Raw genomic sequence first — 23678 nt, forward strand, 5'->3', positions numbered from 1 at the left:
CCGCCTCCCAACCACCAGTCCCGCCTCCCATCACCGGCTCTGGCACAGACCGTATAAGTCTGCCCTCCACTATCCTCACCTCCCAACCACCAACCCCTCTTCCCCCCACCTGCTCCGCCACCCAATTTCGGCTAATCTTCTGAGGATCCATTCCTTTTGCACAGGATTCCTTTATGCATATCCCACGCATGTTTGAATTCTGTTACCGTTTTCATCTCCACCACCCTCTCCGTGGGAGGGCATTCCACCACCACCACCCTCTCCGTGGGAGGGCATTCCAAGCATTCACCACCCTCTCCGTGAAAAAATACTTCCTGACATCTTTCCTGAGTCTGCCCCCCTTCAATCTCATTTCATGTCCTCTCGTTCTACTGCCTTCCCATCTCCGGAAAAGATTTGTTTGCGGATTAATACCTTTCAAATATTTGAACATCTGTATCATATCACCCCTGTTCCTTCTTTCCTCCAGGGTATACATGTTCAGGTCAGCAAGTCTCTCTTCATACGTCTTTGAACGCAAATAAATTTGAACTGTGAACTATATACGTGTAAAAAAGCTATTATAAAGTTACCCTCAAAATCTCTTGCAGTCATCACAGCCTTCCTTCATGAGTTGTGGGATCATGTTTTTCCAACATGAATAATAAACTGGTCAGATGAATTCACGCAGATCAGCATCCAGGCCCTGAAATCATTAGTATTCATCATCAACTATATGAAATTCAATTTGACAACAATACTACAGTTGAAATTGTAGGGGTTCTGTTAGACATGACTAAAGCCATGACTTATCTGCTCAACTTTAGGGTCTCTTTTACTAAGCTGCAGTAAAATGTGGCCTGCAGTAGTGTGAACGTGTGAATTTGGTGCACAGTAGGCCATGGCTAGGAAAAAGGGCTTTTTTTAGTGGGGCGGTTAATGGCCTTGTGCTAAAATTAAAAGTAGCACACGGCTATTTACTGCCTGAGCATTTACCGCCACCTATTGACCTAACAGTAAGGACTCATGTGCTACTTGTGCGGTAATCAGTTAGCATGCGTTAATGTAGCTGCGCTGCTGATTACCACCAGGAACGCTCCCGCTATGAAAAAATAGAAAAATATTTTCTACTGTGGGAAACAGTGCATGCCAACTTTGAAATTACTGCCAGGCACCCGTGCTAGCCTGACGGTAGTGTTGATTTGGCACATGCTACCCGCGTCTTATCCTTACTGCAGCTTAATAAAAGGGCCCCTTAGTTAGGAAATCTAACTTATGTGACTGATTAGACTTGTTGGCCTTTACCAGTCACACAGATCCTCTCACTTCCCCTTTTGGAGTTCTTCTTCCCTAGTAAAAGCAGTATTATCGGAACTGAGAAGTGCAGATGACCTGGAGCATGTATTTCCTTGAACAGCAGCAGTAAAGGCCTTTAATGCTTCCTAGAAACTTGGAAGAGATTTCCATTTGGTGCTGAGTATGGTTATTTGACCCATTTGTGTGACTGATAGCGATACTTATGTTGTGGTGTTTGTTTATTTGTTTATTTTTACTCTCAGACCAATTTCCGCATCAGTGATATCTTTGAGGTGGATCCAACACGGATATCTATCCCTAGTCACAGCCATGCTTTTGCCACTGTGACCTTCAGCCCTATGATGATGCAGAGTTACAGTTGTGTATTTGAAGCACTTGTAGATGGAGCATCAAGGTAAACATTTTGAAATTTCTTCTGTTCTTTGTTATACTGTGATAAAGATATAGATTGTCTTCGTATGAGCAGACAGTTCTTTTTTTTCCCTGCAGTCTAGTATCAAAGGCACGACATTTAACTTTTGAAATCTCAGGGGAAGGGAATTTGCCCCGAGTGAGCATCTTACGCCCTGTTCTACGCAACAAGCATGGAAACCCCTTGCTACTCTTCAAGAGACTTCTGATTGGTCATTCTGAGAAGCTTCCCCTCATCTTGAAAAATGAAGGAACAGTACCTGCTAAGGTAATTCCTGTGATATCTACACATTAATGATTCCCCACAGTATATTTTGTTGTACCTACTCAGGTTATACCTATAATAACAAAAGAAGAGCATGTTGAGTCAGACTAATGTCCCCCAGAATCCTGTCCCAGAAAGTGGCTAGTTTGGGTTACCAGTACCCAGCAGTTCATAAAAAAATATTTAGTAGGTAGCTGAGTGCAAAGACTAACCAGGTAATTTCATTTGGCTACCTTAGCTTTATGGATGGGCAGACTGGATAGGCCATATATATAGTCTTTATCTGCCTTAATTTTTCTATGTTTAACCATATTTTCAGACAAACCTAATCAGCCAGGTTTGTGGCTATAAACTCTCCTAAGTTTAGCTAGTCAAAATCTGTCCAGACTTAGGACAGCTATACAGGTGGCAGGAGTTGTCTAGCTAAATTTAGCCAGCTAATGATGAAAAAATATAGTGGCTGGCTAGATCTAAAGCCCATGCAGGAATTTGTCCAGACCTACCCTTCTCTGACCAAAACAATTTGTGTGCCTTGTGAATTTGAATTCACACATTTAGCCATTTATGCAAGGAAAGGGGAGAGTTTTCAAAGTCAAGGGTAATTTGATAACAGACCAACTAGCATGTGCACATTAATTACGCCTGTTTTAAAGAGGGAAAATGTGTGCATACTTGCACTATATGATTGTGGCTGACTATGACCATTATACATATATCCACCAATATTGAGTCTGCAGTGGTCATCATGGGGTTTTTTTGTTTGTTTGTTTTTTTTTAATGCTGGCCACTGCTGGTAAAAATAAATTGGGGTAGTTGCAGCAGTGGAGGGGTAACCTAATGGTCAAAGCAGTGGGCTGAGAACCATGGAAACCTGTTTCAAATCAAGTCACTTAACTCTCTATTGCCTCAGATACAGACTTAGATTGTAAGCCCCACAGGAACAGGGAAATGTCTAATGTACCTGAATATAACTTGAGCTACAGCTGAACAAGATGTGAGCCAGATCCAAACAGTGGCTGCTGCTGACTATCCAGATAGAGCAATGAGGTACTTTTTGTGGTGTTGAAAATCGCTGCTATATGGATAAATAGTGTCTCTGCCTTATCCAAATAGTGCAAAGGCAGTCTGTATAGATTATCAGCAGCACTATACAGATAGTGCCAAGGCAGTTTGTAAAAATAATCAGCTCAGGCAGGGCGATTCAATAATTGTGAACATGTAGTTATGCACACCATATGCACATAAGCGTTGAGATAATTGACACTTATGCACGTGTGTGCACGAGGCACCGTTCTGTAAAATAGCACATAAGTGCATTAGCACATAAGTGCAATGGGTGTACAAGTGGGTGCTCCATGAGCAGGACATGGGTGCATCTCAAAGTTACACAAATAATTTTCAAAATACTGTAAGGTGCATACTCACTTACACCTGTCAAGAGCTATCGTCAAAGTTCAATACAAGATTCAATAAAAACATTCAGTTCCAGCTAAAGTTTAGATTGCTAACTGCCCAATAAAGATCTATTTCACTTATGCCTATCATTGACCTGGCATAAGTGAGTACACCTAGCACAGTGAGCACATCTTTGGGCTTAATTAGTATTCTATAATGGCATCCATGAGTACCATCATGGTGTACAGTTATAGAATTGCCCCATTATGAATAGTTCTACTACCCAGATAAATGCTTTCCAATATCATCCCACTATTATTCCATATGTTTAGTCAGCAGCGCTGAATATGTGTGATAAATGCTAACTGTCACTACAGCTTTATGTGTAAGCCACCTAAACATATAGGGGTAGATATTCAAAGTGATTTGAATGACCAAAAATGGCTTCTAGCTGTTTAAATCACTTGTCTGGGGCTAACCAGGCATATTCAGCAGCACTTAACTGGACAGTGCTGCTGAAAATGCCCAGTTAGCACCTAAGACGAACAGAGATACAAGGAAGAACATGCTTCTGCACTGAATTAAGAATACCAAAATATAGTAAAGGCGACAAACAAAAACTGAATATAATCAAGGTGTAGCATAAAATATTTATTGGTCTGCAAATTGTGACTCATTTCAGCCTCTAGGCTTTCATCAGGAGTCTGAAGGAAACCAACTGGCTGTGGAAATGCTGCTCAGTATGGTAAAATGAAACACACTAGTGTAAACTGCACTTCTACAGAAAGCATACAAGGTTTGAAAGTTAAAACTGCTCACGAACACTGCAGCAAACTCAGGTGCAACAAACTAGCACAGCTTCTGGATGCATCCAGATCTAGTGTTCATATTGGGCAGCGTTTCCACAGCCAATTGGTTTGGCTCAGACTCCTGATGAAGGTCTAGTGGCCGAAACATGACATGTGACAATTTGCCAGCCAATAAATATTTTATGCTACACCTTAATTATATTCATTTTTTGTTTGTCACCTTTGCTGTGTTTTGGTATTCAGTTAGCGCCGAAGCCAGAACCGGCTGTTTTCTGAGTATTCCCGGAGTGGAGTCAGCACTTAGCTGGTTAAGTGCTGATACTCACTGTGGGGTTAATTCTACATCAGTGCACCTATATTTAGGCACCCGGAGGTCACCTATGTGGTACTTATTCTATAAAGGAAAGTGAGCATTTACCTTCCTTTATAGATTACTAGCGTAACTGGGTATCCACGTGGATGTGAAAATAGACATCAACATTTACTCTAGCAATAGAGCTTGTGTAAGCTTTCACACTTAAATGCCCGAGATACACATATTACTTATAGTTTTATATGTTACACACATAAGCATGAGTTCTGACCAGACTCCGCCTATGTGTTCGCCTACCTGTAAATTACATGCTATGTGAGGTACTTGTGTATTTACAGAATAGTGCTTAGTTGGATTTTTGGCATTATTCTAAACATTTACACATCTATTTGATGTGTAAATGTTAGCACTCACTTTATAGAATTACCTCAGATCTATATAGTTTTTAAAAATCTATGGATAAGGAAGATATGTTGCTCATTTTCAAAGTAGATGAACGTCTCAAAATGCCCCAAAAATGTTCATCTTATTTATTTATTTATTTATTTATTTATTGCATTTGTATCCCACATTTCCCACCTTTTTGCGGGCTCAGTGTGCAAAAAAACATCCAACTCATGATTTTCAAAAGGCAGAATTTGATTGTCCTACACTACAGTTCATCCAAATAGCAAGGGGGCATGTTGTGGGCATGTTTAGGGTGAGACTAGGGAGGGTCCAAATATAGGACGTTCAACAACGAAGAATTGCCCAAGTAAAAAAAAAAAGGGCATCCTAAAACCTGTTTCAGTCATGTCCAGGGTATAAGAAGGTGCCCTGATTGAGTAGCAGACCACTGGAATGATTAAGGCATGACCCTTACTTAATTCCCCAGTGGTTATTGTCCTCTTCCCTCACCCCCAAAAGTGACACTGGAAAGCAAAACTAGGCTCATTGACAACATCAGGTATTATGGGCATTCTGAACACAGCAGTAAGCAGATCTGAAGGGTAGCCTAGTGGTCAGTGCAGTGGACTGTAAACTAGGGGACCCAGGTTCAAATCCCACTTCAACTCTCTTTTTTTTTTTAAACCTTTAGATTGTGAGCTCTCCAGAAACAGAGATATACATACTGTATCTGAATACACCTGCAAGCCCAAGTGCTATTGAGGGTGGTGTACAGTAGGTATTTCCTGCTCACCATTTAAAATAACAGAGTTGCAGTGGAATATGAACCTGGGTGCCCTTGATTAAAGTTCACTGCACTGACCCCTAGACTGGCCCTCTGCTATGCAAGGACATCTGTGTGGCCATTTTTGTAGAAATGCTACCAGACAGATGTCCTTTTCCCTAATTTTTGGGCATTCATAATTTTGAACATTTTATTTTGGAAAATGTCTGTTTATTTTAGATGTTCTCATGTATTTTCGAACAGGAAACCCCTATGTTTTTCCTGTTCAAAAACGGTTGTAAGATGGGTGGGTTTTTTATGAGCTGCACATCCCAATTCTGACTTTGATATTCTTTCGAAAATGTTTAGTATTGCTCTCCCAGGGGTGATAACCAAAAGACCTTTTTGTTTTGTCTGCTTGCCTAGTTTGAATGATTTTCCTATCAAAATAATGGCATTCTTTTCTTATTATGATTTTATTTACACTGCCTAGACCTGTGTTTAGTTAGGAGGTATAGAAAAATTTTAATAAACTGTAAACTGTACCAGTCACTGCTAAAATGCTAAAATAACCTCTTTTGAAATATTTACCAGGGAACTCTTTTCCTCTTAGGGGTGTAGTTATCAATATGGGTTACTGTTAAGACATGTTATTTTACTACTAAATTCTGCTATTTTAGCACTGGTCCCATTTTATGCAATGAGACCTAATTATCAATAATTAGAGATTAACAATAAAATAACACATCTTAACAGTAGCCTACGTTGACAACTTCCCCCTTAGAGGCCAATGCAATCAAACCCATTCCACCTGGGGAAACAGGGAAGGGATTTTACTCCAAAAATTTCTTGATCAGGTAGAAATCACGGGGATTCTGCCCCATCCTAGACCTAAGGATGTCCTAAACAAGTTTTGAGTAAGAGAGACATTTAGGATGGCTTCTCTGGACATCTTAATCCTTTTTCTCCAAAAAGGAGACTGATTATGTTCTCTAGACTAAAAGGACATTGTTAAATGTTAACTAGTTGCTTTTATTGCTCTTGCCACACACTGAGCCAGAAGACTTCAGTGTATTGTTCACAGTGGCACCTAGATTCTTTTCCTGGGTGATGACTCCTAATGTGGAACCTTGTATCATACAGCTGTAATACATTATACAGTCTTACCTCTTACATTACATTCCTCTCTCACTTTCCAAACAACTTATGCCACATGCACATACGCATCGATCTTCTAATTTATTGCCATCATTTATATTACTCTTCAAGATTTCTTTTTTAAAAATCCATCTATCTACCATTAATCTAAGGACAGATGGCTTTCTATTAGGGCATTACTTCTGGATATATAGATTAGTGATTATTAGTATTACAAAGTATGTAAGAATAAGCTTTCACAAAGTAGTGGTGGAGTTAGATATACATGTATATTTTATCAAACATGGTTAAACTTTGTATATTATCTCTGGTATTTGAATTCCAATGCTGTTAAATGTGTATATTTTTGATACTGTTTCACGGTAGTTCTATTATTAGGTTTCAATTTACTGTTTTCAAGTTTACCTCTTTTATTGTGTTTATGTTTATTTTTGGTTAGTTTACTATTATTTCGCTGTTAACAAAATTGTAAGTTTTATGTTAAACTGTACCTGCTGTACACCGCCTTGGGTGAATCGCTTCATAAAGGCGGTTAATAAATCCCAATAAATAAATATAGTTTTTTTCAAGGGGAGAGCCCAGGCTGAGTCTACTCCCCTTGGAACATCTATACCAGTGCAATGCAGCTTGTTTTGAGGGTGAGGAAGGAAGAGGAGCATTGCTGAAAAATAAGTAAGATAAGTACCTTTACATAGTAATATAGTAAATGATGACAGGAGATGAAGACTTGTATGGTCCATCTAGTCTGCCCAACAAGATGACCAGAGGTAGTACCTGTTGCTGTGTGCAACTTACACAGCTCTATGCCCTGTTAAAGTGCAACGGTCTTTTAATTTTGCTTTGATTCTATGCTCTTTCTATATAGGGATCTTCTGTGTTCGTTCTACTTGTTTTTGAATATGATCACTGTTTTTGTTCCCACCACCTCCCCTGGGAGGGCATTCCAAACATTCATGAAAAAGTATTTCCTGATGGTACACCAGTAAGACTACAATCTCTGTTCTGTTCTCTAGTTCTACTGTTTCCCTGTTTGTTAAAAAAAGATCTGTTTCCTTAGTGTTCCATCAGATCAACAAAGACCCTTGGGTTTGTGCTGTCCTGCCATCAGGTGGAGACTGAGAACTACCGAGAAGTGTCATCATTTAAGTACCTGGTGCAGCCTCCTGGCCAGTCAGTATTTCTCAGTCTCCAGCAAGTGATAGGCTTCCTGTGCAATCTTTGGTGGTCTGGTAGGACTTTTTAAATTTTCATTTCCTTTCCGAGTCATATTTTTTAAAAAACAGTCTTGAGGATGTGGGAGAGGTTCTGTTTTACCACAAAAAAAAAAAAGAAAAAAGAATTTTAAGAACGTAACACCTGGGGGGCCCAGGTCCCTAGCCCCACCTGGGGGGCCCATGTCCCTTGCCCCTCCCACCCGACAAAACCTTTTATTAAGAGATTAGATTTTTCTTGTGCCTCGGATCTTTCCCTTGGAGGAAAACCTTGAGCTCTAGAATTGAATTGCTGCTTAACATACAGTTTGACTAGCATTTACTCTTGCCCTTCCTGCCTTTTTGTTTTTATTTTTTTTTTCTGCCCACTTTAATTTTATTAGTGTTTTTGGTTCTTTAAAGTTTTATTTCTTTTTTCCATGGCTCACAACCTCCTTAGGCCTGAGCTCCCGGTAAGGTCTTTGTTTTTCGAAAAAAAATAAATAAATAAAAGTTTCTTACACCAATGAGCCATTTGATTTCACTTTGGCTGTTTTTTCCGAATATGTCCCAGAGGCCTCCCAGTGGGTTTAAGAAGTGCTTCATGTATGGTCAGACCATGTCTGTGATAGAGCCTCACACCTGGTGCCTACCATGTCTTTAACCTGACCATGTCATCTCATTATAAACTCTGTTCCCAAATGCAGAAAAGAGCACAGAAGACTTGAGAGGCCCTGCCTGAGAAAAGTTTGGTGCACCAAAGTCCGGTCCATCAGAATCGGAGGCATTGGGCCCCTTGGCCTCAAGAACTGCACTGAACTATGGGGACACATTGGCATTGAGGAGGTCTCCCCCTTCCCTGCCTCAACATCATACATAGATAGTACCAATTCGGGATGATCATCATCAGATCCAACACCGAGGACCCATGAGGATTCTATACCATCCTCATCAGCACAGAGGGAACTCAATTTCATGCATCGAGTGAAGGCAAAGAAGCACTGACATGGTGCTAGGAGCTCCTTGAAGCATGGTGCTAGGAGCTCCAGGACACTAGCATCTCTGGTATCTGAGAAGCGTCAGTGCCAAGAGGACCACTCCTCCTCTAGAAGCGGTGCCAGTGCGCCAGGTTCCCCGAAGCTGGGACCTCGCCTTCAATTTGGCTCCATCTTCTTTGCAGGCTATCTCCGTACCAGCACTGGCCATGCCTTTACCAATGCTTGTCCTCAAGGAACAGTTCCAGATAATGTTACAAGAAGAGGTGTAGTGTATCCTGACTCGGTGTGATGCTGAGGCATCAGGGGCATCAGTGTCAGCCACAGTGCTACCCCAGCCAATCTGCCTGTCAGGAGGTCGGCGATGCCTGTGCCCCGTTGGGCATCACAGTCCACACTGACTGATCCAGTGTTCCTCTTCAGCCCATCAGAAGAGGAAGTATCCCTGGAGAGCAGGAGAGGACCTGTACCTTGGTGCTGTCACCCAGAGCCTGGCCAGGTGCCCAGTGGTCCGAGGCGGTGCAGACTCAGACATGTCATGAGGATTACTTTACTGTCTGATATGGACCACTCCTGGGGGACCAAGGTAGAGCCAGAAAATCCCCAGAAAAGGAGAAAGTCTCCCCCAGAGGAGGTCTCCTTTGTAACTTTCTGAGGGAGATGGTGAAGGCCATCCCATTTAATTTGGAAATCGAGGATGAGCCCAGGGCCATGATGTTGGACATCCTTGATTATGAGTCCTTTCCTAAGGAGGCTGTGACAGTGCCCATGCACAACATCCTTAAGACTGCACAGATGAGAAATTGGGAGACCCCTCTCACTGTACAGCCTGTACCAAAGAAGGCAGACTCTATATATACCATCTATAAGGTTCCTAGATTCGAAAAAGAAACATAAAAAATGAAGGCAGATAAACACCAGTCTGCCCATCCATGCCATTTGCTCACCCTTTCACTCCTTTAGAGATTGTATGTATTTGTCCCAAGCTATATAGTTTTTGCTCCTCCACCGGGAGGCCAGTCCATGAATTCACCACCTTTTCCATGCAGAAGTATTTACTCAAGTTACTTCGAGTCTATCCCCATTCACCTTCTTCCTATGCCCCCTCATTCCAGAGTTTCCTTTTTATTGAAAGAGACTCACTTTCTGTGTATTTATGCCATGTAGGTATTTAAAGTTCTCTATCATAATAACATAGTAACATAGTAGATGATGGCAGAAAAAGACCTGCACGGTCCATCCAGTCTGCCCAACAAGATAAACTCACATGTGCCATTTTTTGTGTATACCTTACCTTGATTTGTACCTGTCTTTTTCAGGGCACAGACCGTATAAGTCTGCCCAGCACTATCCACGCCCCCCAACCATCCATCCCGCCTCCCACCACCTGCTCTGGCACAGACATATAAGTCTGCCCAGCACTATCCCCACCTCCCAACCACCAGCCATGTTTCCCACCACCGGCTAAGCTTCTGAGGATCCCTTCCTTCTGAGCAGGATTTCTTTATGTTTATCCCACGCATGTTTGAATTTTGTTACCGTTTTCCTCTCCACCACCTCCCGCGGGAGGGCATTCCAAGCATCCACCACTCTCTCAGTGAAAAAATACTTCCTGACATTTTTCTTGAGTCTGCCCCCCTTCAATCTCATTTCATGTCCTCTCGTTCTACAGCCTTCCCATCTCCGGAAAAGGTTCGTTTGTGGACCTTTCAAATATTTGAACTTCTGTATCATTTCACCCCTATTTCTCCTTTCCTCCAGGGTATACATGTTCAGGTCAACAAGTCTCTCCTCATAAGCCTTGCAACGCAAATCCCATACCATTCTCGTAGCTTTTCTTTGCACCGCTTCAATTCTTTTTACATCCTTAGCAAGATACAGCCTCCAAAACTGAACTCAATACTCCAGTCCTCACCAACGACTTATACAGGGGCATCAACACCCCCTTTCTTCTGCTGGTCACACCTCTCTCTATACAGCCTAACAACCTTCTAGCTACGGCCACCGCCTTGTCACACTGTTTCGCCGCCTTCAAATCCTCAGATACTATCACCCCAAGATCCCTCTCCCCATCCGTACCTATCAGACTCTCCCCGCCTAACACATACGTCTCCCGTGGATTTCTACTCCCTAAGTGCATCACTTTGCATTTCTTCGCATTGAATTGTAATTATCAAACGTTAGACCGTTCTTCTAGCTTCCGCTGATCTATTTTCATGCTTTCCACTCCCTCCGCGGTGTCCACTCTGTTGCAAATCTTGGACACCCCGGAGGGAGTGGAAAGCACCCCCACCTTTCTTCCAAAGTATACATACTGAGATCTGTAAGTCTGTCCCTATACTCTTTATGATGAAGATTTTAGTAGCCACCCTCTGGACTGACACCATCCTGTTTATATCTTTTTGAATGTGCAAGCTCCAGAATTGTACACAATATTCTAAATGTGAAATATTGCAGGAAGACCTCAGGAAATTGGAAGACTGGGCATCCAAATGGCAGATGAAATTTAATGTGGACAAATGCAAGGTGATGCACATTAGAAAGAATAATCTGAATCATAGTTACCTGATGCTACGGTCCACCTTGGGGGTCAGCACTCAAGAAAAAGATCTGGGTGTCGTAGATAATACGCTGAAATCTGCTCAGTGTGCGGTGGCAGCCAAAAAAGCAAACAGAATGCTAGGAATTATTAGGAAAGGGATGGTGAATAAGACCGAAAATATTATAATGCCTTTGTATCGCTCCATGGTGCATCCGCACTTTGAATACTGTGTTCAGTTCTGGTTGCCATATCTCAAAAAAGATATAGTGGAATTAGAAAAGGTTCAAAGAAGAGCGACCAAAATGATAAATGGGATGGAACTCCTTTCATATGAGGAAAGGCTAAAGAGGTTAGGTCTCTAGCTTGGAAAACAAACGGATGAGGGGAGATATGATTGGGGTCTACAAAATCCTGAGTAGTGTAGAACAAGTAAAAGTAAATCGATTTTTTACTCATTCCAAAAGTACAAAGACTAGGGGGCACTCAAAGTTACATGGAAATACTTTTAAAACAAATAGGAGGAAATATATTTTCAGTCAACGAATTGTTAAGCTCTGGAACTCTTAGCCGGAGGATGTGGTAACAGTGGTCAGTATATCTGGGTTTTAAAAAGGTTTGGACATTTCCTGGAGGAAAAGTCCATAGTCTGCTATTGATACAGACATGGGAAGCAACTGCTACCCCTGGGATTTGTAGTACAGAGTGTTGCCACAATTTGGGTTTCTGCCAGGCACTTGTGACTTGGCTTGGCTACTGTTTGGAAAACAGGATACTGGGCTAGATGGACCATTGGTCTGACCCAGTATGGCTACTCTTATGTTCTTGCTGGCTAAAGATATCTCTGCTGTTTAAGTGGCCCACTGTGGCCACTTACAATAGCCAAATATGAATTGAATATTCAGGGATAGCCGGCTATATCGCACAATATAGCCGGTCATCTCCTAGGCAGTAACTGGGAATATTCAGTGGAGATAACCAGCTATCCCCCGCTGAATATCGCCAGGTAGCTGGTTAAGTGCCATTTGACTGGCCAGGTGCTGTTCCTGGCCAGTTAAATGGTTTTGAATATCAGGGGGAGGCTCTTTATTATTTTTGGAGGAGCCCATAAAGGGGAACCAGTTGCTCGATGAGTTAGAGGCTATTGCTTCTGCATATATTCTCTGTAGTTATCCAGTTACAGCAGTTTTGAAAGCTCATTCTATGAGGGGTCAATCTGCTTCTTGGATGGAGCACTTCTTAGTTTTTCCTCATTACATTTGCAAAGCAGGATCCTGAAAATCTATGCATCCCTTTGTCTGTCACAATAGATTGGATGTTCAAGCTCAAAGTAAAGCAGCCCTTGAGGCCAAAGTGTTAGTGGTATATGTCAGGCATCACGGCATCCATTTTAATTCAGCAGCCGCAAAGGGCAGGATCAAAATGCCTGCACTCTGGGCCTACCTAGAGTGCTGGGTGTGGGGGGTGAGTGGTTCATGCTGCAGGCTGGGGAGAGGGGGAAGAAAGGGTCATTGTGGGTGGGGGGCAGGATCTTCAATCCCCCTAGCTGAAAGATAACTGGATCTTCTGTGTGTCAAGCCACAAATGCATACCTCAACCACTGGGCTGGCTAATATTGTGATATCTTGCAGCTTCATATCGATCTGTTGGATGACCAGGAGAGTTTTTTTCTAAAGCCATGGCTTAGCACCCACTGCATTTATCCAGTGAAGGGAGAAGAACAGACAGACGAGATGACCTTTGGAACAGGTAATTACAGTGATTGTAACAAAGTACAATAAATATTTATTATAGAATTGTTGAAAGATTTTATTCCTTGGCACTGAAAGTGTAATATAGCAGTAAAGTACATGAAGCCAATGTAATGGGTTTTTTAGGGCTCGATTAACCCCATCACCTTGGTGAATAGTGCCAGGTTTTGGTGATTAGCAAACATAGTAAAAAGTGTTTGTTCTGAAGTATTTGGGGATGACAGAAACAGATTTGTTAGAGATGGAAAATGAAACTCATGTTATTCGGCAAACAAAAATAATATCCATTGAGGGTAATTTTATAACAGGCACCACTATGGGGGAGAGCAAATTTTAGGCAATCAATTTATGTGGGTAAATTGCTATCTATCCACATAAAGGCTAGCAAATTGCCCACTTAAGGTTAGAAACTGGTTATTCTGAACTGTAAAGTCTTAAACTGAATAGGTCCTCTTTACTTATTTACTTTTTGCTAAGCTTCAACTCCCAGATTCTATATATGGTGCCCAGATTTGTGTGCCCAAATTTGTACATGAGCCCAAGATGCACACACAGATTAATTGAGTAATGAGCCCTTAATCTCTCTATATAAAACGCACCTCCAACGTTCTGAAGCCTCCACAAGTCCTTTCTAATTGCATGGTGGTGAAACCCAGAATTCGCCCATGAGTGTTTGCCCCGCCCCCCGCGTCAAACGTCATGACGTCGAGGGCGGACCAATGACACTCAACCAATCACATCGCGATCCCGTTACTAAGCAATGGTAAGTGACGTGAGAAACATCGCAGACCAATGAAAACCAGCACCACTCAGTTGCTACGCAACGTCAGCAGCAACGCTAAAAGGACCAATCACGAAACAATGCTACAGAACAAGGGAGCAGAAGGAAGAACACAACCGGGCACCTCCAGAACAACAAGGAGATGACGAACCTCGCAGGAAGCCGATTCCAATTTGTGCTTTCCCCTGACAAAACGCCATGCTTAAGATCACAGTATGTGCTTCCCCCTGACAAAACGCCCTACCAGAACACAAAATCGCTATTCAACATCGCTATTCAACAAAAATCTGACTGCTAAGAAGTAGCATACAACAAAAACCCGCGAAAAACAAACACTGCTGTCAAGAATGCGTCCTTAGCTTAGCTATGCACCATATAGATCTCTGCTCTCCACACAAACAACGAACACGGAGGGCATAGGAGGGAAGGAAAAAAAACAGCACATACACACTCACTCTCACTCTTAACTGGCTATAATGAGCAACTGACCTGCCACTATCAAAAAGACTGCTAGCACCTCTCTCTCTCTCACACACACACACACGGGACACAGAGGGGATGGAAGACAAGGAAAGAATCGTTGGGTATGGAGGGGGCGGCAGGGGAGATAAGGCAAGAACTGCCTCAAATGTTTGTGCTGTGCTATGTACAATTATAATGCTGTCTCTTCATTTTGACCCCACCATTTCACACTCTCGTTCACACAGACGCACACACACACACACACTTATACTGTCTCTGTCTCACACAGACACACAAATACGCCTCAAATGGTTCAGCTGTCCTATGTAAAATTACTACTACTACTACTACTACTACTACTAACTAACATTTCTAAAGCGCTACTAGGGTTACACAGCGCTGTACAATTTAAACATAGAAGGACAGTCCCTGCTCAAAGAGCTTACAATCTAAAAGACAAGAGAACAATCTAAAGACACGTGTACAATCTAGAGGACGAGTGAACAGTTAATCTAATAGGGTGGATAGATTGGGGCATTCTATATTTCTCAAGCGGTTAGGTGCCAAAGGCAGCATTGAAGAGGTGAGTTTTAAGCAGAGATTTGAAGATGGGTAGGGAGGGGGCATGGCGTATGGGTAAACGAAGATTGTTCCAGGCATAGGGTGAGGCAAGGCAGAATGAGCGGAGCCTGGAGTTGGCAGTGGTGGAGAAGGGTACTGAGAGAAGGGCTTTGTCCTGTGAGCGGAGGTTACGGGCGGGAACATAGGGGGAGATGAGGGTGGAGAGGTAGTGAGGAGCCGCAGACTGAGTGCATTTTTAGGTAAGGAGGAGGAGCTTGAATTGTATGCGATATCTGATCGGAAGCCAATGAAGTGATTTGAGGAGAGGGGTGATATGAGTATATCGGTTCTGGCGGAATATAAGACGTGCGGCAGCGTTCTGAACGGATTGAAGGGGGATAGATGGCTGAGTTGGAGGCCGGTGAGGAGTAAGTTGCAGTAATCAAGGCGAGAGGTAATGAGAGCCTGGACGAGAGTTCTGGTGGTGTGCTCAGAGAGGAAAGGGCGAATTTTGCTGATGTTGAAGAGGAAGAAGCGACAGGTCTTGGCAGTCTGTTGGATATGCGCAGAGAAGGAGAGGGAGGAGTCGAAGATGACTCCGAGGTTGCGGGCAGATGGGACGGGGAGGATGAGGGTGTTATCAACTGAGATAGAGAGTGGAGGGAGAAGTGGGTTTAGGAGGAAAGACGAGGAGCTCGGTCTTGGACATGTTCAGTTTAAGGTGACGGTTGGACATCCATGCCGCAATGTCAGATAAACAGGCCGATACCTTGGCCTGGGTCTCCTGGGTCTCCGCGGTGATGTCAGGTGTGGAGAGGTATAGCTGGGTGTCATCAGCATAAAGATGATACTGAAAACCATGAGACGAGATCAGCAAGCCCAGGGAAGAGGTGTAGATTGAGAAGAGAAAGGGGTCCAAGGACAGATCCCTGGGGAACTCCAACAGATAGTGGGATGGGAGTGGAGGAAGATCCATGGGAGTGTACCCTGAAGGTGCGGTGGGAGAGATAAGAGGAGAACCAGGAGAGGACAGAGCCTTGGAACCCAAAAGAGGACAGCGTGGCAAGAAGTAAATCATGATTGACAGTGTCAAACGCGGCGGAAAGATCGAGGAGGATGAGGATGGAGTAGTGACCTCTGGATTTGGCTAGGAGCAGGTCATTGCAAACTTTAGAGAGTGCCGTTTCTGTCGAGTGCAGAGGGCGAAAACCGGATTGAAGTGGATCAAGGATGGCATGAGAGGAGAGAAAATCAAGGCAGCGGCTGTGAACGGCACGCTCAAGTATTTTGGAGAGGAAGGGTAAAAGAGAGATGGGGCGGTAGTTGGAGGGGCAGGTAGGGTCAAGTGAAGTTTTTTTGAGGAGAGGTGTGACAACGGCGTGCTTGAAGGTGTCAGGGACAGTTGCAGTGGAGAGAGAGAGGTTAAGGATGCGACAGATGGAGGGGCTGACAGTATGGGAGATGGTGTTGAGTAGGTTGGTGGGGATGGGATCAGAGGAACAGGTGGTGCATTTCGAGGAGGAAAGAAGGCGGGAAGTTTCATCCTCGGTGATCTCAGGAAAGGAGGAGAAAGAGGCCTGGGTAGGTTGGTTGAGGGAGAGGGTTAAAGGGTGAAGAGGAGGTGGTGGCTTGGTCGTGAACTCAAGGTTGATCTTTTACACTTTGTCGCGAAAGTAGTCGGCCAGTGATTGAGGAGAGAGAGAAGGGGGAGTAGGAGCGGGGGGCACTTTTAGGAGGGAGTTAAGGGTGGTGAAGAGACAACGAGGGTTGGAGCTGAGAGAATTGGTCAATTGAGTGTAATAGTCCTGTTTTGCACGGAATAGGGAGGAGTGGAAGGAGGATAGCATGAATTTGTAGTGGAGGAAGTCTGAAAGGGTACGAGATTTCCTCCAGAGGCGCTCAGCGGATCGGGTGCAGGAGCGAAGGTAACGGATGCAAGGAGTCAGCCAGGGCTGGGGATTGGTGCGCTTTGTGGGACGGGAGATGGATGGTGCGAGGGTGTCCAAAGCAGAGGAGAGAGCGGTATTGTAAGCGGAGACCGCTTTGTCGACAGTTTCGGAGGACGTGATGGAGGGGAGGAGATTAGAAATAATAGATGATAAGGTGAAGGGGTCAATAGCCTGGAGGTTCCTGGAGGTGGTGGTTAAAGTTGGACGGGGTTGGGGGGGGGGGGTGAAGAAGTGTGAATGTGATCAGGTGATGATCGGAGAGAGGAAGAGCTGAGACGTAGAAATTGGAGGGTGAGCCGGAGGAGGAGAGGACGAGGTCAAGACAATGGCTGTCACAGTGAGTAGGGGTGGTGGAGCACAGCTGGAGGTTGAAGGAGGATGTTAGGGTGAGGAACTTAGAAGCGTGGGGGTCGGATAGGTCATCAGCGTGTACATTAAAGTCTCCGAGAATGAGGGACGGAGATGAAGGGTCAAGAAAGACGGAGAGCCAAGCATCAAAGTCGGTGAGGAAGGAAGGGAAGGATTTATCAGGGGGGCGGTAAATGACTGCCACTCTGAGTGGTAGCGGGTAGAATAGCCGGATGGAATGGGCTTCAAAGGATGAGAAGCAGTGAGACTGCGGTAGGTGTAGGGGTTGGAAACTACAGGAGGGTGAGAGTAGTAGCCCAACGCCTCCGCCGCGGCCAACTGGGTGGGGCGTGTGGGAGAAGAGATAGCCTCCATGGCAGAGGGCTGCAACTGAGACAGAGTCTTCCGGGGAGATCCAGGTTTCGGTTAGGGCGAGCAGTTGAAGGGCGCGAGAGATAAAGAGATCGTGGGTGAGAGACAATTTGTTGCAGACTTAGTGGGCATTCCACAAGGCGCATGAGAAGGGGAGGGAGGAGGGGGGAAGGAGGGGAATAGAGACGAGATTGGAGACATCCCGGAATCGTTCGCAAAGATAGGACGGGGACAGGTGAGGGGGACCTGGATTAGGGTTAATGTCTCCCGCGGATAGCAGGAGGAGGAGCAAGAGAGTGCAGAGGAGGGTGGGGGAGGTCGGGTGACGAAGGCGACGAAGACGGGGTGTACTTAGGAGGAATGGGGATGGGTTAATGGCAGGAAGGAAGTGCTGAAGGTTGAGAGCCAGGAAGGAGGAGGGGGACAAGAGGGATGGTGAGGTGAGGGATGGAGGTGAATAGGGTTGCGGTGGCGGGCAGGGTGGGAGGGCAGCAGGTTCTAATGGTAGACAGTGGGAGTGGGGGGGGGGGGAAAGAAGATTAGGAAGGGACAGGGCAAGCAAGAGAACATGGACAGGGGCCATAGGTGGTGACTGAGGTGTAACAGGTGACTATGTAGTGACTGAGGTGTTAAGCAGTTAACAGGTGTTAATAGGTGACTATGTAATGACTGAGGTGTTAAGCAGATAGATAGGGCTTGAAGCTAGGTTTTGGGTTGGCGATTAGGTAAGTCAATGGCTGATAAGCTAGCAGGCAGGTAGGTAAGTCAATGGCTGAGAGGCTCGCAAGCAAGCAGGCAGGTTACTCGATGTGTTAACAGGCAGATGGATTGGAGCAAGCCGGAACAAGCTGAAACAAGCTGGAACAAGCCGGAACAGGCAGGAACAGATGGACAAGCTGGAACAAGCAGGAACAGATGAACTGTGTCAGGATGAGCAGATGGACAAGCTGGGATCAGGAAGACTGGAACGAGCTGGAACATGCTGGAGTAGATGAACTGGAGTAAGCAAGAAGCTGGATCAGGCAGGCTGGAACACACTGGAGCCGATGGACAGCAGGGGGAAGGCTGGATCGGCGGACTGTGGAACTATGTGGTGATCTTAATAAATTTTAAAAAATAAAACAAAATATGGGTTTGCACTAACCTAGTCATATATTTAGGAGGAACTGCCAAAACCCCTTTAGATGATGAACAGAATGTCTGAGAGGACATATACATTTGAGAGGGAATTCTGTAAATGGCAGACTGCTGTCTCTTCATTTTCACCCTACCCTTGCACACTCTCTTTCATACAGACACACACATACATATACACATTCTCACTCTCTCTAAAACCTTGCTAGCGCCCGTTTCATTTGTTTACGAAACGGGCCTTTTTTTTACTAGTTATCAATAATTGGCACTTGTTAAAATGTGTGCATGCATCTGGCTGCATAATATTCTATAAGACATGGCACTGAACTCTAATAGTGCATAACGCAAAAGGGGACATGGGCATGTCACAATGTTCTGAAAAGTTGTGCGCATAGTTATAGAATGTGGCCTCAGCATGCCTAACTTGGGTGCCAGCATTTCCACCAGGTTTCATCAGGCATTAGTCTGGCACCTAAAGTTAGGTGCAGGAATCAGCGTCAATTGCGATTCTGTAAAGGACATGCACCCTTTATAGAGTTGCGCTTAGCACCAAATTTTGAGTGCCATTTACAGAATTCCCTCTCAAATGTATATGTCCTCTCAGACATGAACAGAATGTCTGAGAGGACATATACATTTGAGAGGGAATTCTGTAAATCATCTAAAGGGGTTTTGGCAGTTCCTCCTAAATATATGACTAGGTTAGTACAAACCCATATTTTGTTTTATTTTTTAAAATTTATTAAGATCACCACATCACATGTTCCAGAAAGCGAAGAGTAGGCCATACAAATTACTCATATTATCCATACACAGTTGTTCTAATACATCTCTCACTCCTCTTACCACAGAGCATGCCGATTTCTGATCTCATTTTATCGTTTTCAAATTGTGAACCCTTAACAAATAGAACATCCAAAAGATTTCCCTTCTTGACCCTCCCTCATATCCTTTCTGCTCGTGGCTGTTATAGTCAACACTCTTTGCCTCCAATCTAATCCATATATTCTGCTAAATCAGAGGCATAGCGAGACCTCAAATTTTGGATGAGCCACTGGGCAAACTGGGTGGGCACATGTAATCTCTACAACCCTCCTCCCCCTCGGTACCAACCAAAAACATTAAATACCTAAGCTGGTGGGGATCTCCAAGCCCCACCAACTGCAGAGGTCCTCCAGAGACAAGAACAGCTCTCTCTCCTTCTTGCTGCAGCCGGTGGCACTGTTCCCACACTGCTGGTGCCCTGCGCCCTCATGCATACTCGGTTTTCGTGGCAGCAGTGCATACACAGTGCTGCCAGCTGGAGCAAGTAGGAGCTGTTCTTGCCACCATAGGACCTCTGTAGCTGGTGCCCACCCGGCCTAACATGGGCGCTAGAAGTTTGGGTGTCCTGAGTCCAAAGTGGGTGGGCCCAGGCCTACCTATGGCTACGCCACTGTGTTAAATGATTCCCATACCCTATAATATTTTCTATTTACTGTCTCTGACTAGACCCATGATTTTTACCAATAGGCAATAGAATTCTTTACCTGATGGGATGTTCTTACAATCAGGTTACTTGATATTTAGAAAAGGAGTATAGGTAGTTGTTGGGTATGAAGATTGCTTTGTAACTTGCCTTCCTAGTGAGAAAGTGGTAGATCTCTTGTATCACTTAGAATGGATTTTAGAAAGTGCTCTGAAGGGGAGCACTGTTGTGGTTACATGTGTTGCAGTAGGGTGACCCTCGAAGCCACTTTTAGGATTATAGGTGGAACATAGAAATCCAGAATTTCCAAGATAGCATTCTCAGAAATGCTCCCAGTTTCATGTTTATTTATTAGGTCTGCCATCCCTGTTGCGCAGCGGAGCCATGGCCCTTTTACTACCCTGGACAGAATTGCATATCCCCTCTAGATACGTAATTACCCCAACCTGGTATCTGCTCATGACAGTGTTACACAGTCAAGGCAGTATAAACCCTTGTAATTAGAAAGGAACCCAGTAGATAAAGAAATATAGTTTATTAGCATTGATATCTCACCCAAACGTAGTACAAGCAGGTTCAAGCAGTCATATGGTAGAACAGCATCTCACGCCATGTCTGTCTCCAGCCTTCTCTCTTCTCCCTTCTCTCTCTTTCTGATCTAATACCCCTCAGACTGCTCCTTATATACTATTTCGGCCCCATTCATTTCAATGGACCCTAGCGTTGTCACCAGAGATCTTGGCCCTTATCAGTTGATCAAAATGACTTCACAAGTTCTCAAGCTCTAAGTATAAACAAGATAAGTTCAGAGCGCATCTTGTGAGATGACTTCACAGGTCATTTTGCTCTCTTCAGCTCCCCCCTCCCTCTACTTGCATCTAACCCTCTACTATCTCTCATTTTAATCAAAACATCTTGGCTCATGACTTCTTGCAGGTGCCAGTCTCAGGATTGTGGACAAGAGCAAATGCGCCCTCCCTTGCCAGCTCAGCACTTGCTACAGTGAAATGTAACTGTGTCAAAGGTGATCTCTGATTTTTACAAGCCTAGCTCTCTGGGAACTCATTTCAGCTTGAGCTGCAGTGAAATATATTTTGTATCAGAGATGATTTTTGGATTTCAAGAGGCCTAGCTCTTAACCTGAGCCATTGGCCTGTAGTTCACTGAGAGCAAGGGCTAGCATATTTCTACAATGCGCAAAACACCAGAGGCAAACTGAGTTCTAGAGTTTCAATGCATGGATGAGATGATGGTGCAAGAAAGAGAATTTTTGATTTGTTAAGATCCTGGCAACATTTTGGTGAAAGGGAAGACTGCTGTTGAAGGATAGGCTCACCTTAACCAAGATGGAACTAAGCTGCTAGTGGTAACATTTAAAAAGAAGATAGAGTAACTTGGGGTAAAGTTCACAGTTGATTGGGAGCACATGGCTTGGATTGAGGTATTGTGAAAGAATATGGGCAATGAAAAAGGGGAAAAACTTGCTCAAAATCAGTGGCACTGCAAGAATCAAAAGCAAAACATAAAAGTTACACACCGAGAAATCTCCGAGACTCCCTGTCGTGTTACACACACTCCGTAAAAAAGAGGAAATGAAAAGCGGACTGTGACAGTAACTGACCTTAACGGATACTCCGTCTGTTGGAGCTTAAATGCAGGAGCCCAAAGAAAGCCCTGCCAATATATATTCAAACGCCCACGCATGTGTGCTGGAGAACCTGTCAATTCTCGAACAGCTGCCAGTGACAGCTAGCCAATCAGGAATGTCCAAGTCACCAATTACATGCCAGAAAACCAGTCAGGAAAAAACAGCTGCTCCTGACCCACGACGTAATAAAATAGACAAGCTCATGCTCCAGTACAAGCTCAAATCTAGAACTGTCCCCCAAAAAAATAAAATTGAAAAAATGGCCAAATGCACTCAAAAAAAATGAAGAATGTATTGAACAAAATGTATACTCAAAAAAAATTTTCTTTCCAAAAAAAAAGTATATTAAAAAATATATATACTCAAAAAAACGCCACCCAATCAATCTTCGCGTTGACGCCATGTGATTCTGTAGACCCCAAATGAAAAATCCAGCGCTGTTCTAACTGTATCAATCTCTTATTGACATCACCGCCACGAGCCCGGGGGGTGATGCAATCGATTACTCTGACCAAAAGTTGTCCAAGGAATGCGAATGTTGTATACAATGGGACACCAAAGGTGCCCCCAATCTTTGATGTAAAACACTGTGTCTGTGTTCGTTGATACGAATGTTGAATGATCTAGTGGTTTTCCCGATATGCAATTTTGAACAGGGACATTGCAAAGTGTATACTACATAGGATGATCTGCAGTCAGTGTGGCGAGTAGAATGGTAGATTTTATTGTCCACAGGATTGGTCCGAACATCACCTTCCCAGGTGATGTCACAGGTCCTACAGTGTCCACATTTAAAATGTCCTTTCACCATGGACTATTCCGTGGCTGCCGGCACAAGAGGTAATTCAGATGGACTGATGATTTCTTTGATGTTCCTCCCCCCAGAAAAAACAATCATCAGTTTTTGATCCCTAAACACTGCATGCGACCTCATCAGATCCCAGTGTTAATGGAGTATATGAGCCAGCACTTCACCACCCTCAATGTGCCGCATTACACATACCATCCTGTGCTCCTCGTCATCCACTGGCTTGGGTAAAAACAATAGATCACGGTTCATATACTGGGACCTGCAATATGCCATTTTCAGGATTTTATGCGGATAGCCTCTAGAGAGAAGATCCTGAAACAGGGTACGGGAATGAAGTTTGAAATCTTCCAAAGAAGTGCAAATCCAACGGAAACGCAAGAACTGGGGAATGGGTAAGCTCTTACGTAAAGAATGTGGATGACAACTGTTGTAAGAGAGCAAAGTGTTGTGGTCTGTTGGTTTCTTGAAGACCCTGGTTACAAAGTCCCCATCAACTTGATGCACTGAAACATCCAAAAAGTGTATTTCTTCAAAAGAGCAGGACATGGTGAACTGGATGGCTGAGTTACAAGTATTAAGCCAATCCAAAAAAAGCAGACAAATCACTTTCTGTCCCCAACCAAAGAAGAAAAATGTCATCAATATAACGCTTCCAGAAAACAAGCCTAGAACCATAAGGTGAATGGGGCAACCACTGCCGTTCAAAAGTGTCCATAAATAAATTAGCAATTGACAGGGCAAAAGTGGCGCCCATGGCTACGGAAAAAAGGTTGCCTGAAAAAGAAAAAAAAATCTCTGTTAAGGCAAGCTTCGTAAGGTGTAACAAGAAGTCCGAAGGAACATCATGTGGTTTAGGACGAAGTTCAAGGGCT

At 44.0% G+C, this 23678-nt stretch overlaps 1 protein-coding gene across 1 annotated transcript in view; it reads left to right on the top strand.

The window, feature by feature from the left end:
• Positions 1–23678, top strand: part of HYDIN (HYDIN axonemal central pair apparatus protein) — a 2443906-nt gene that overhangs the window by 1967224 nt on the left and 453004 nt on the right. The window contains exons 84-86 of the mRNA XM_030205004.1: positions 1539–1690; positions 1786–1975; positions 13153–13270. Of these exons, the coding sequence (XP_030060864.1) occupies positions 1539–1690; positions 1786–1975; positions 13153–13270 (460 nt within the window). The remainder of the gene's footprint in view (positions 1–1538; positions 1691–1785; positions 1976–13152; positions 13271–23678) is intronic.

This window comes from Microcaecilia unicolor, chromosome 5, assembly GCF_901765095.1.
Source record: "Microcaecilia unicolor chromosome 5, aMicUni1.1, whole genome shotgun sequence".
Taxonomy (NCBI): Eukaryota; Metazoa; Chordata; class Amphibia; order Gymnophiona; family Siphonopidae; genus Microcaecilia; species Microcaecilia unicolor.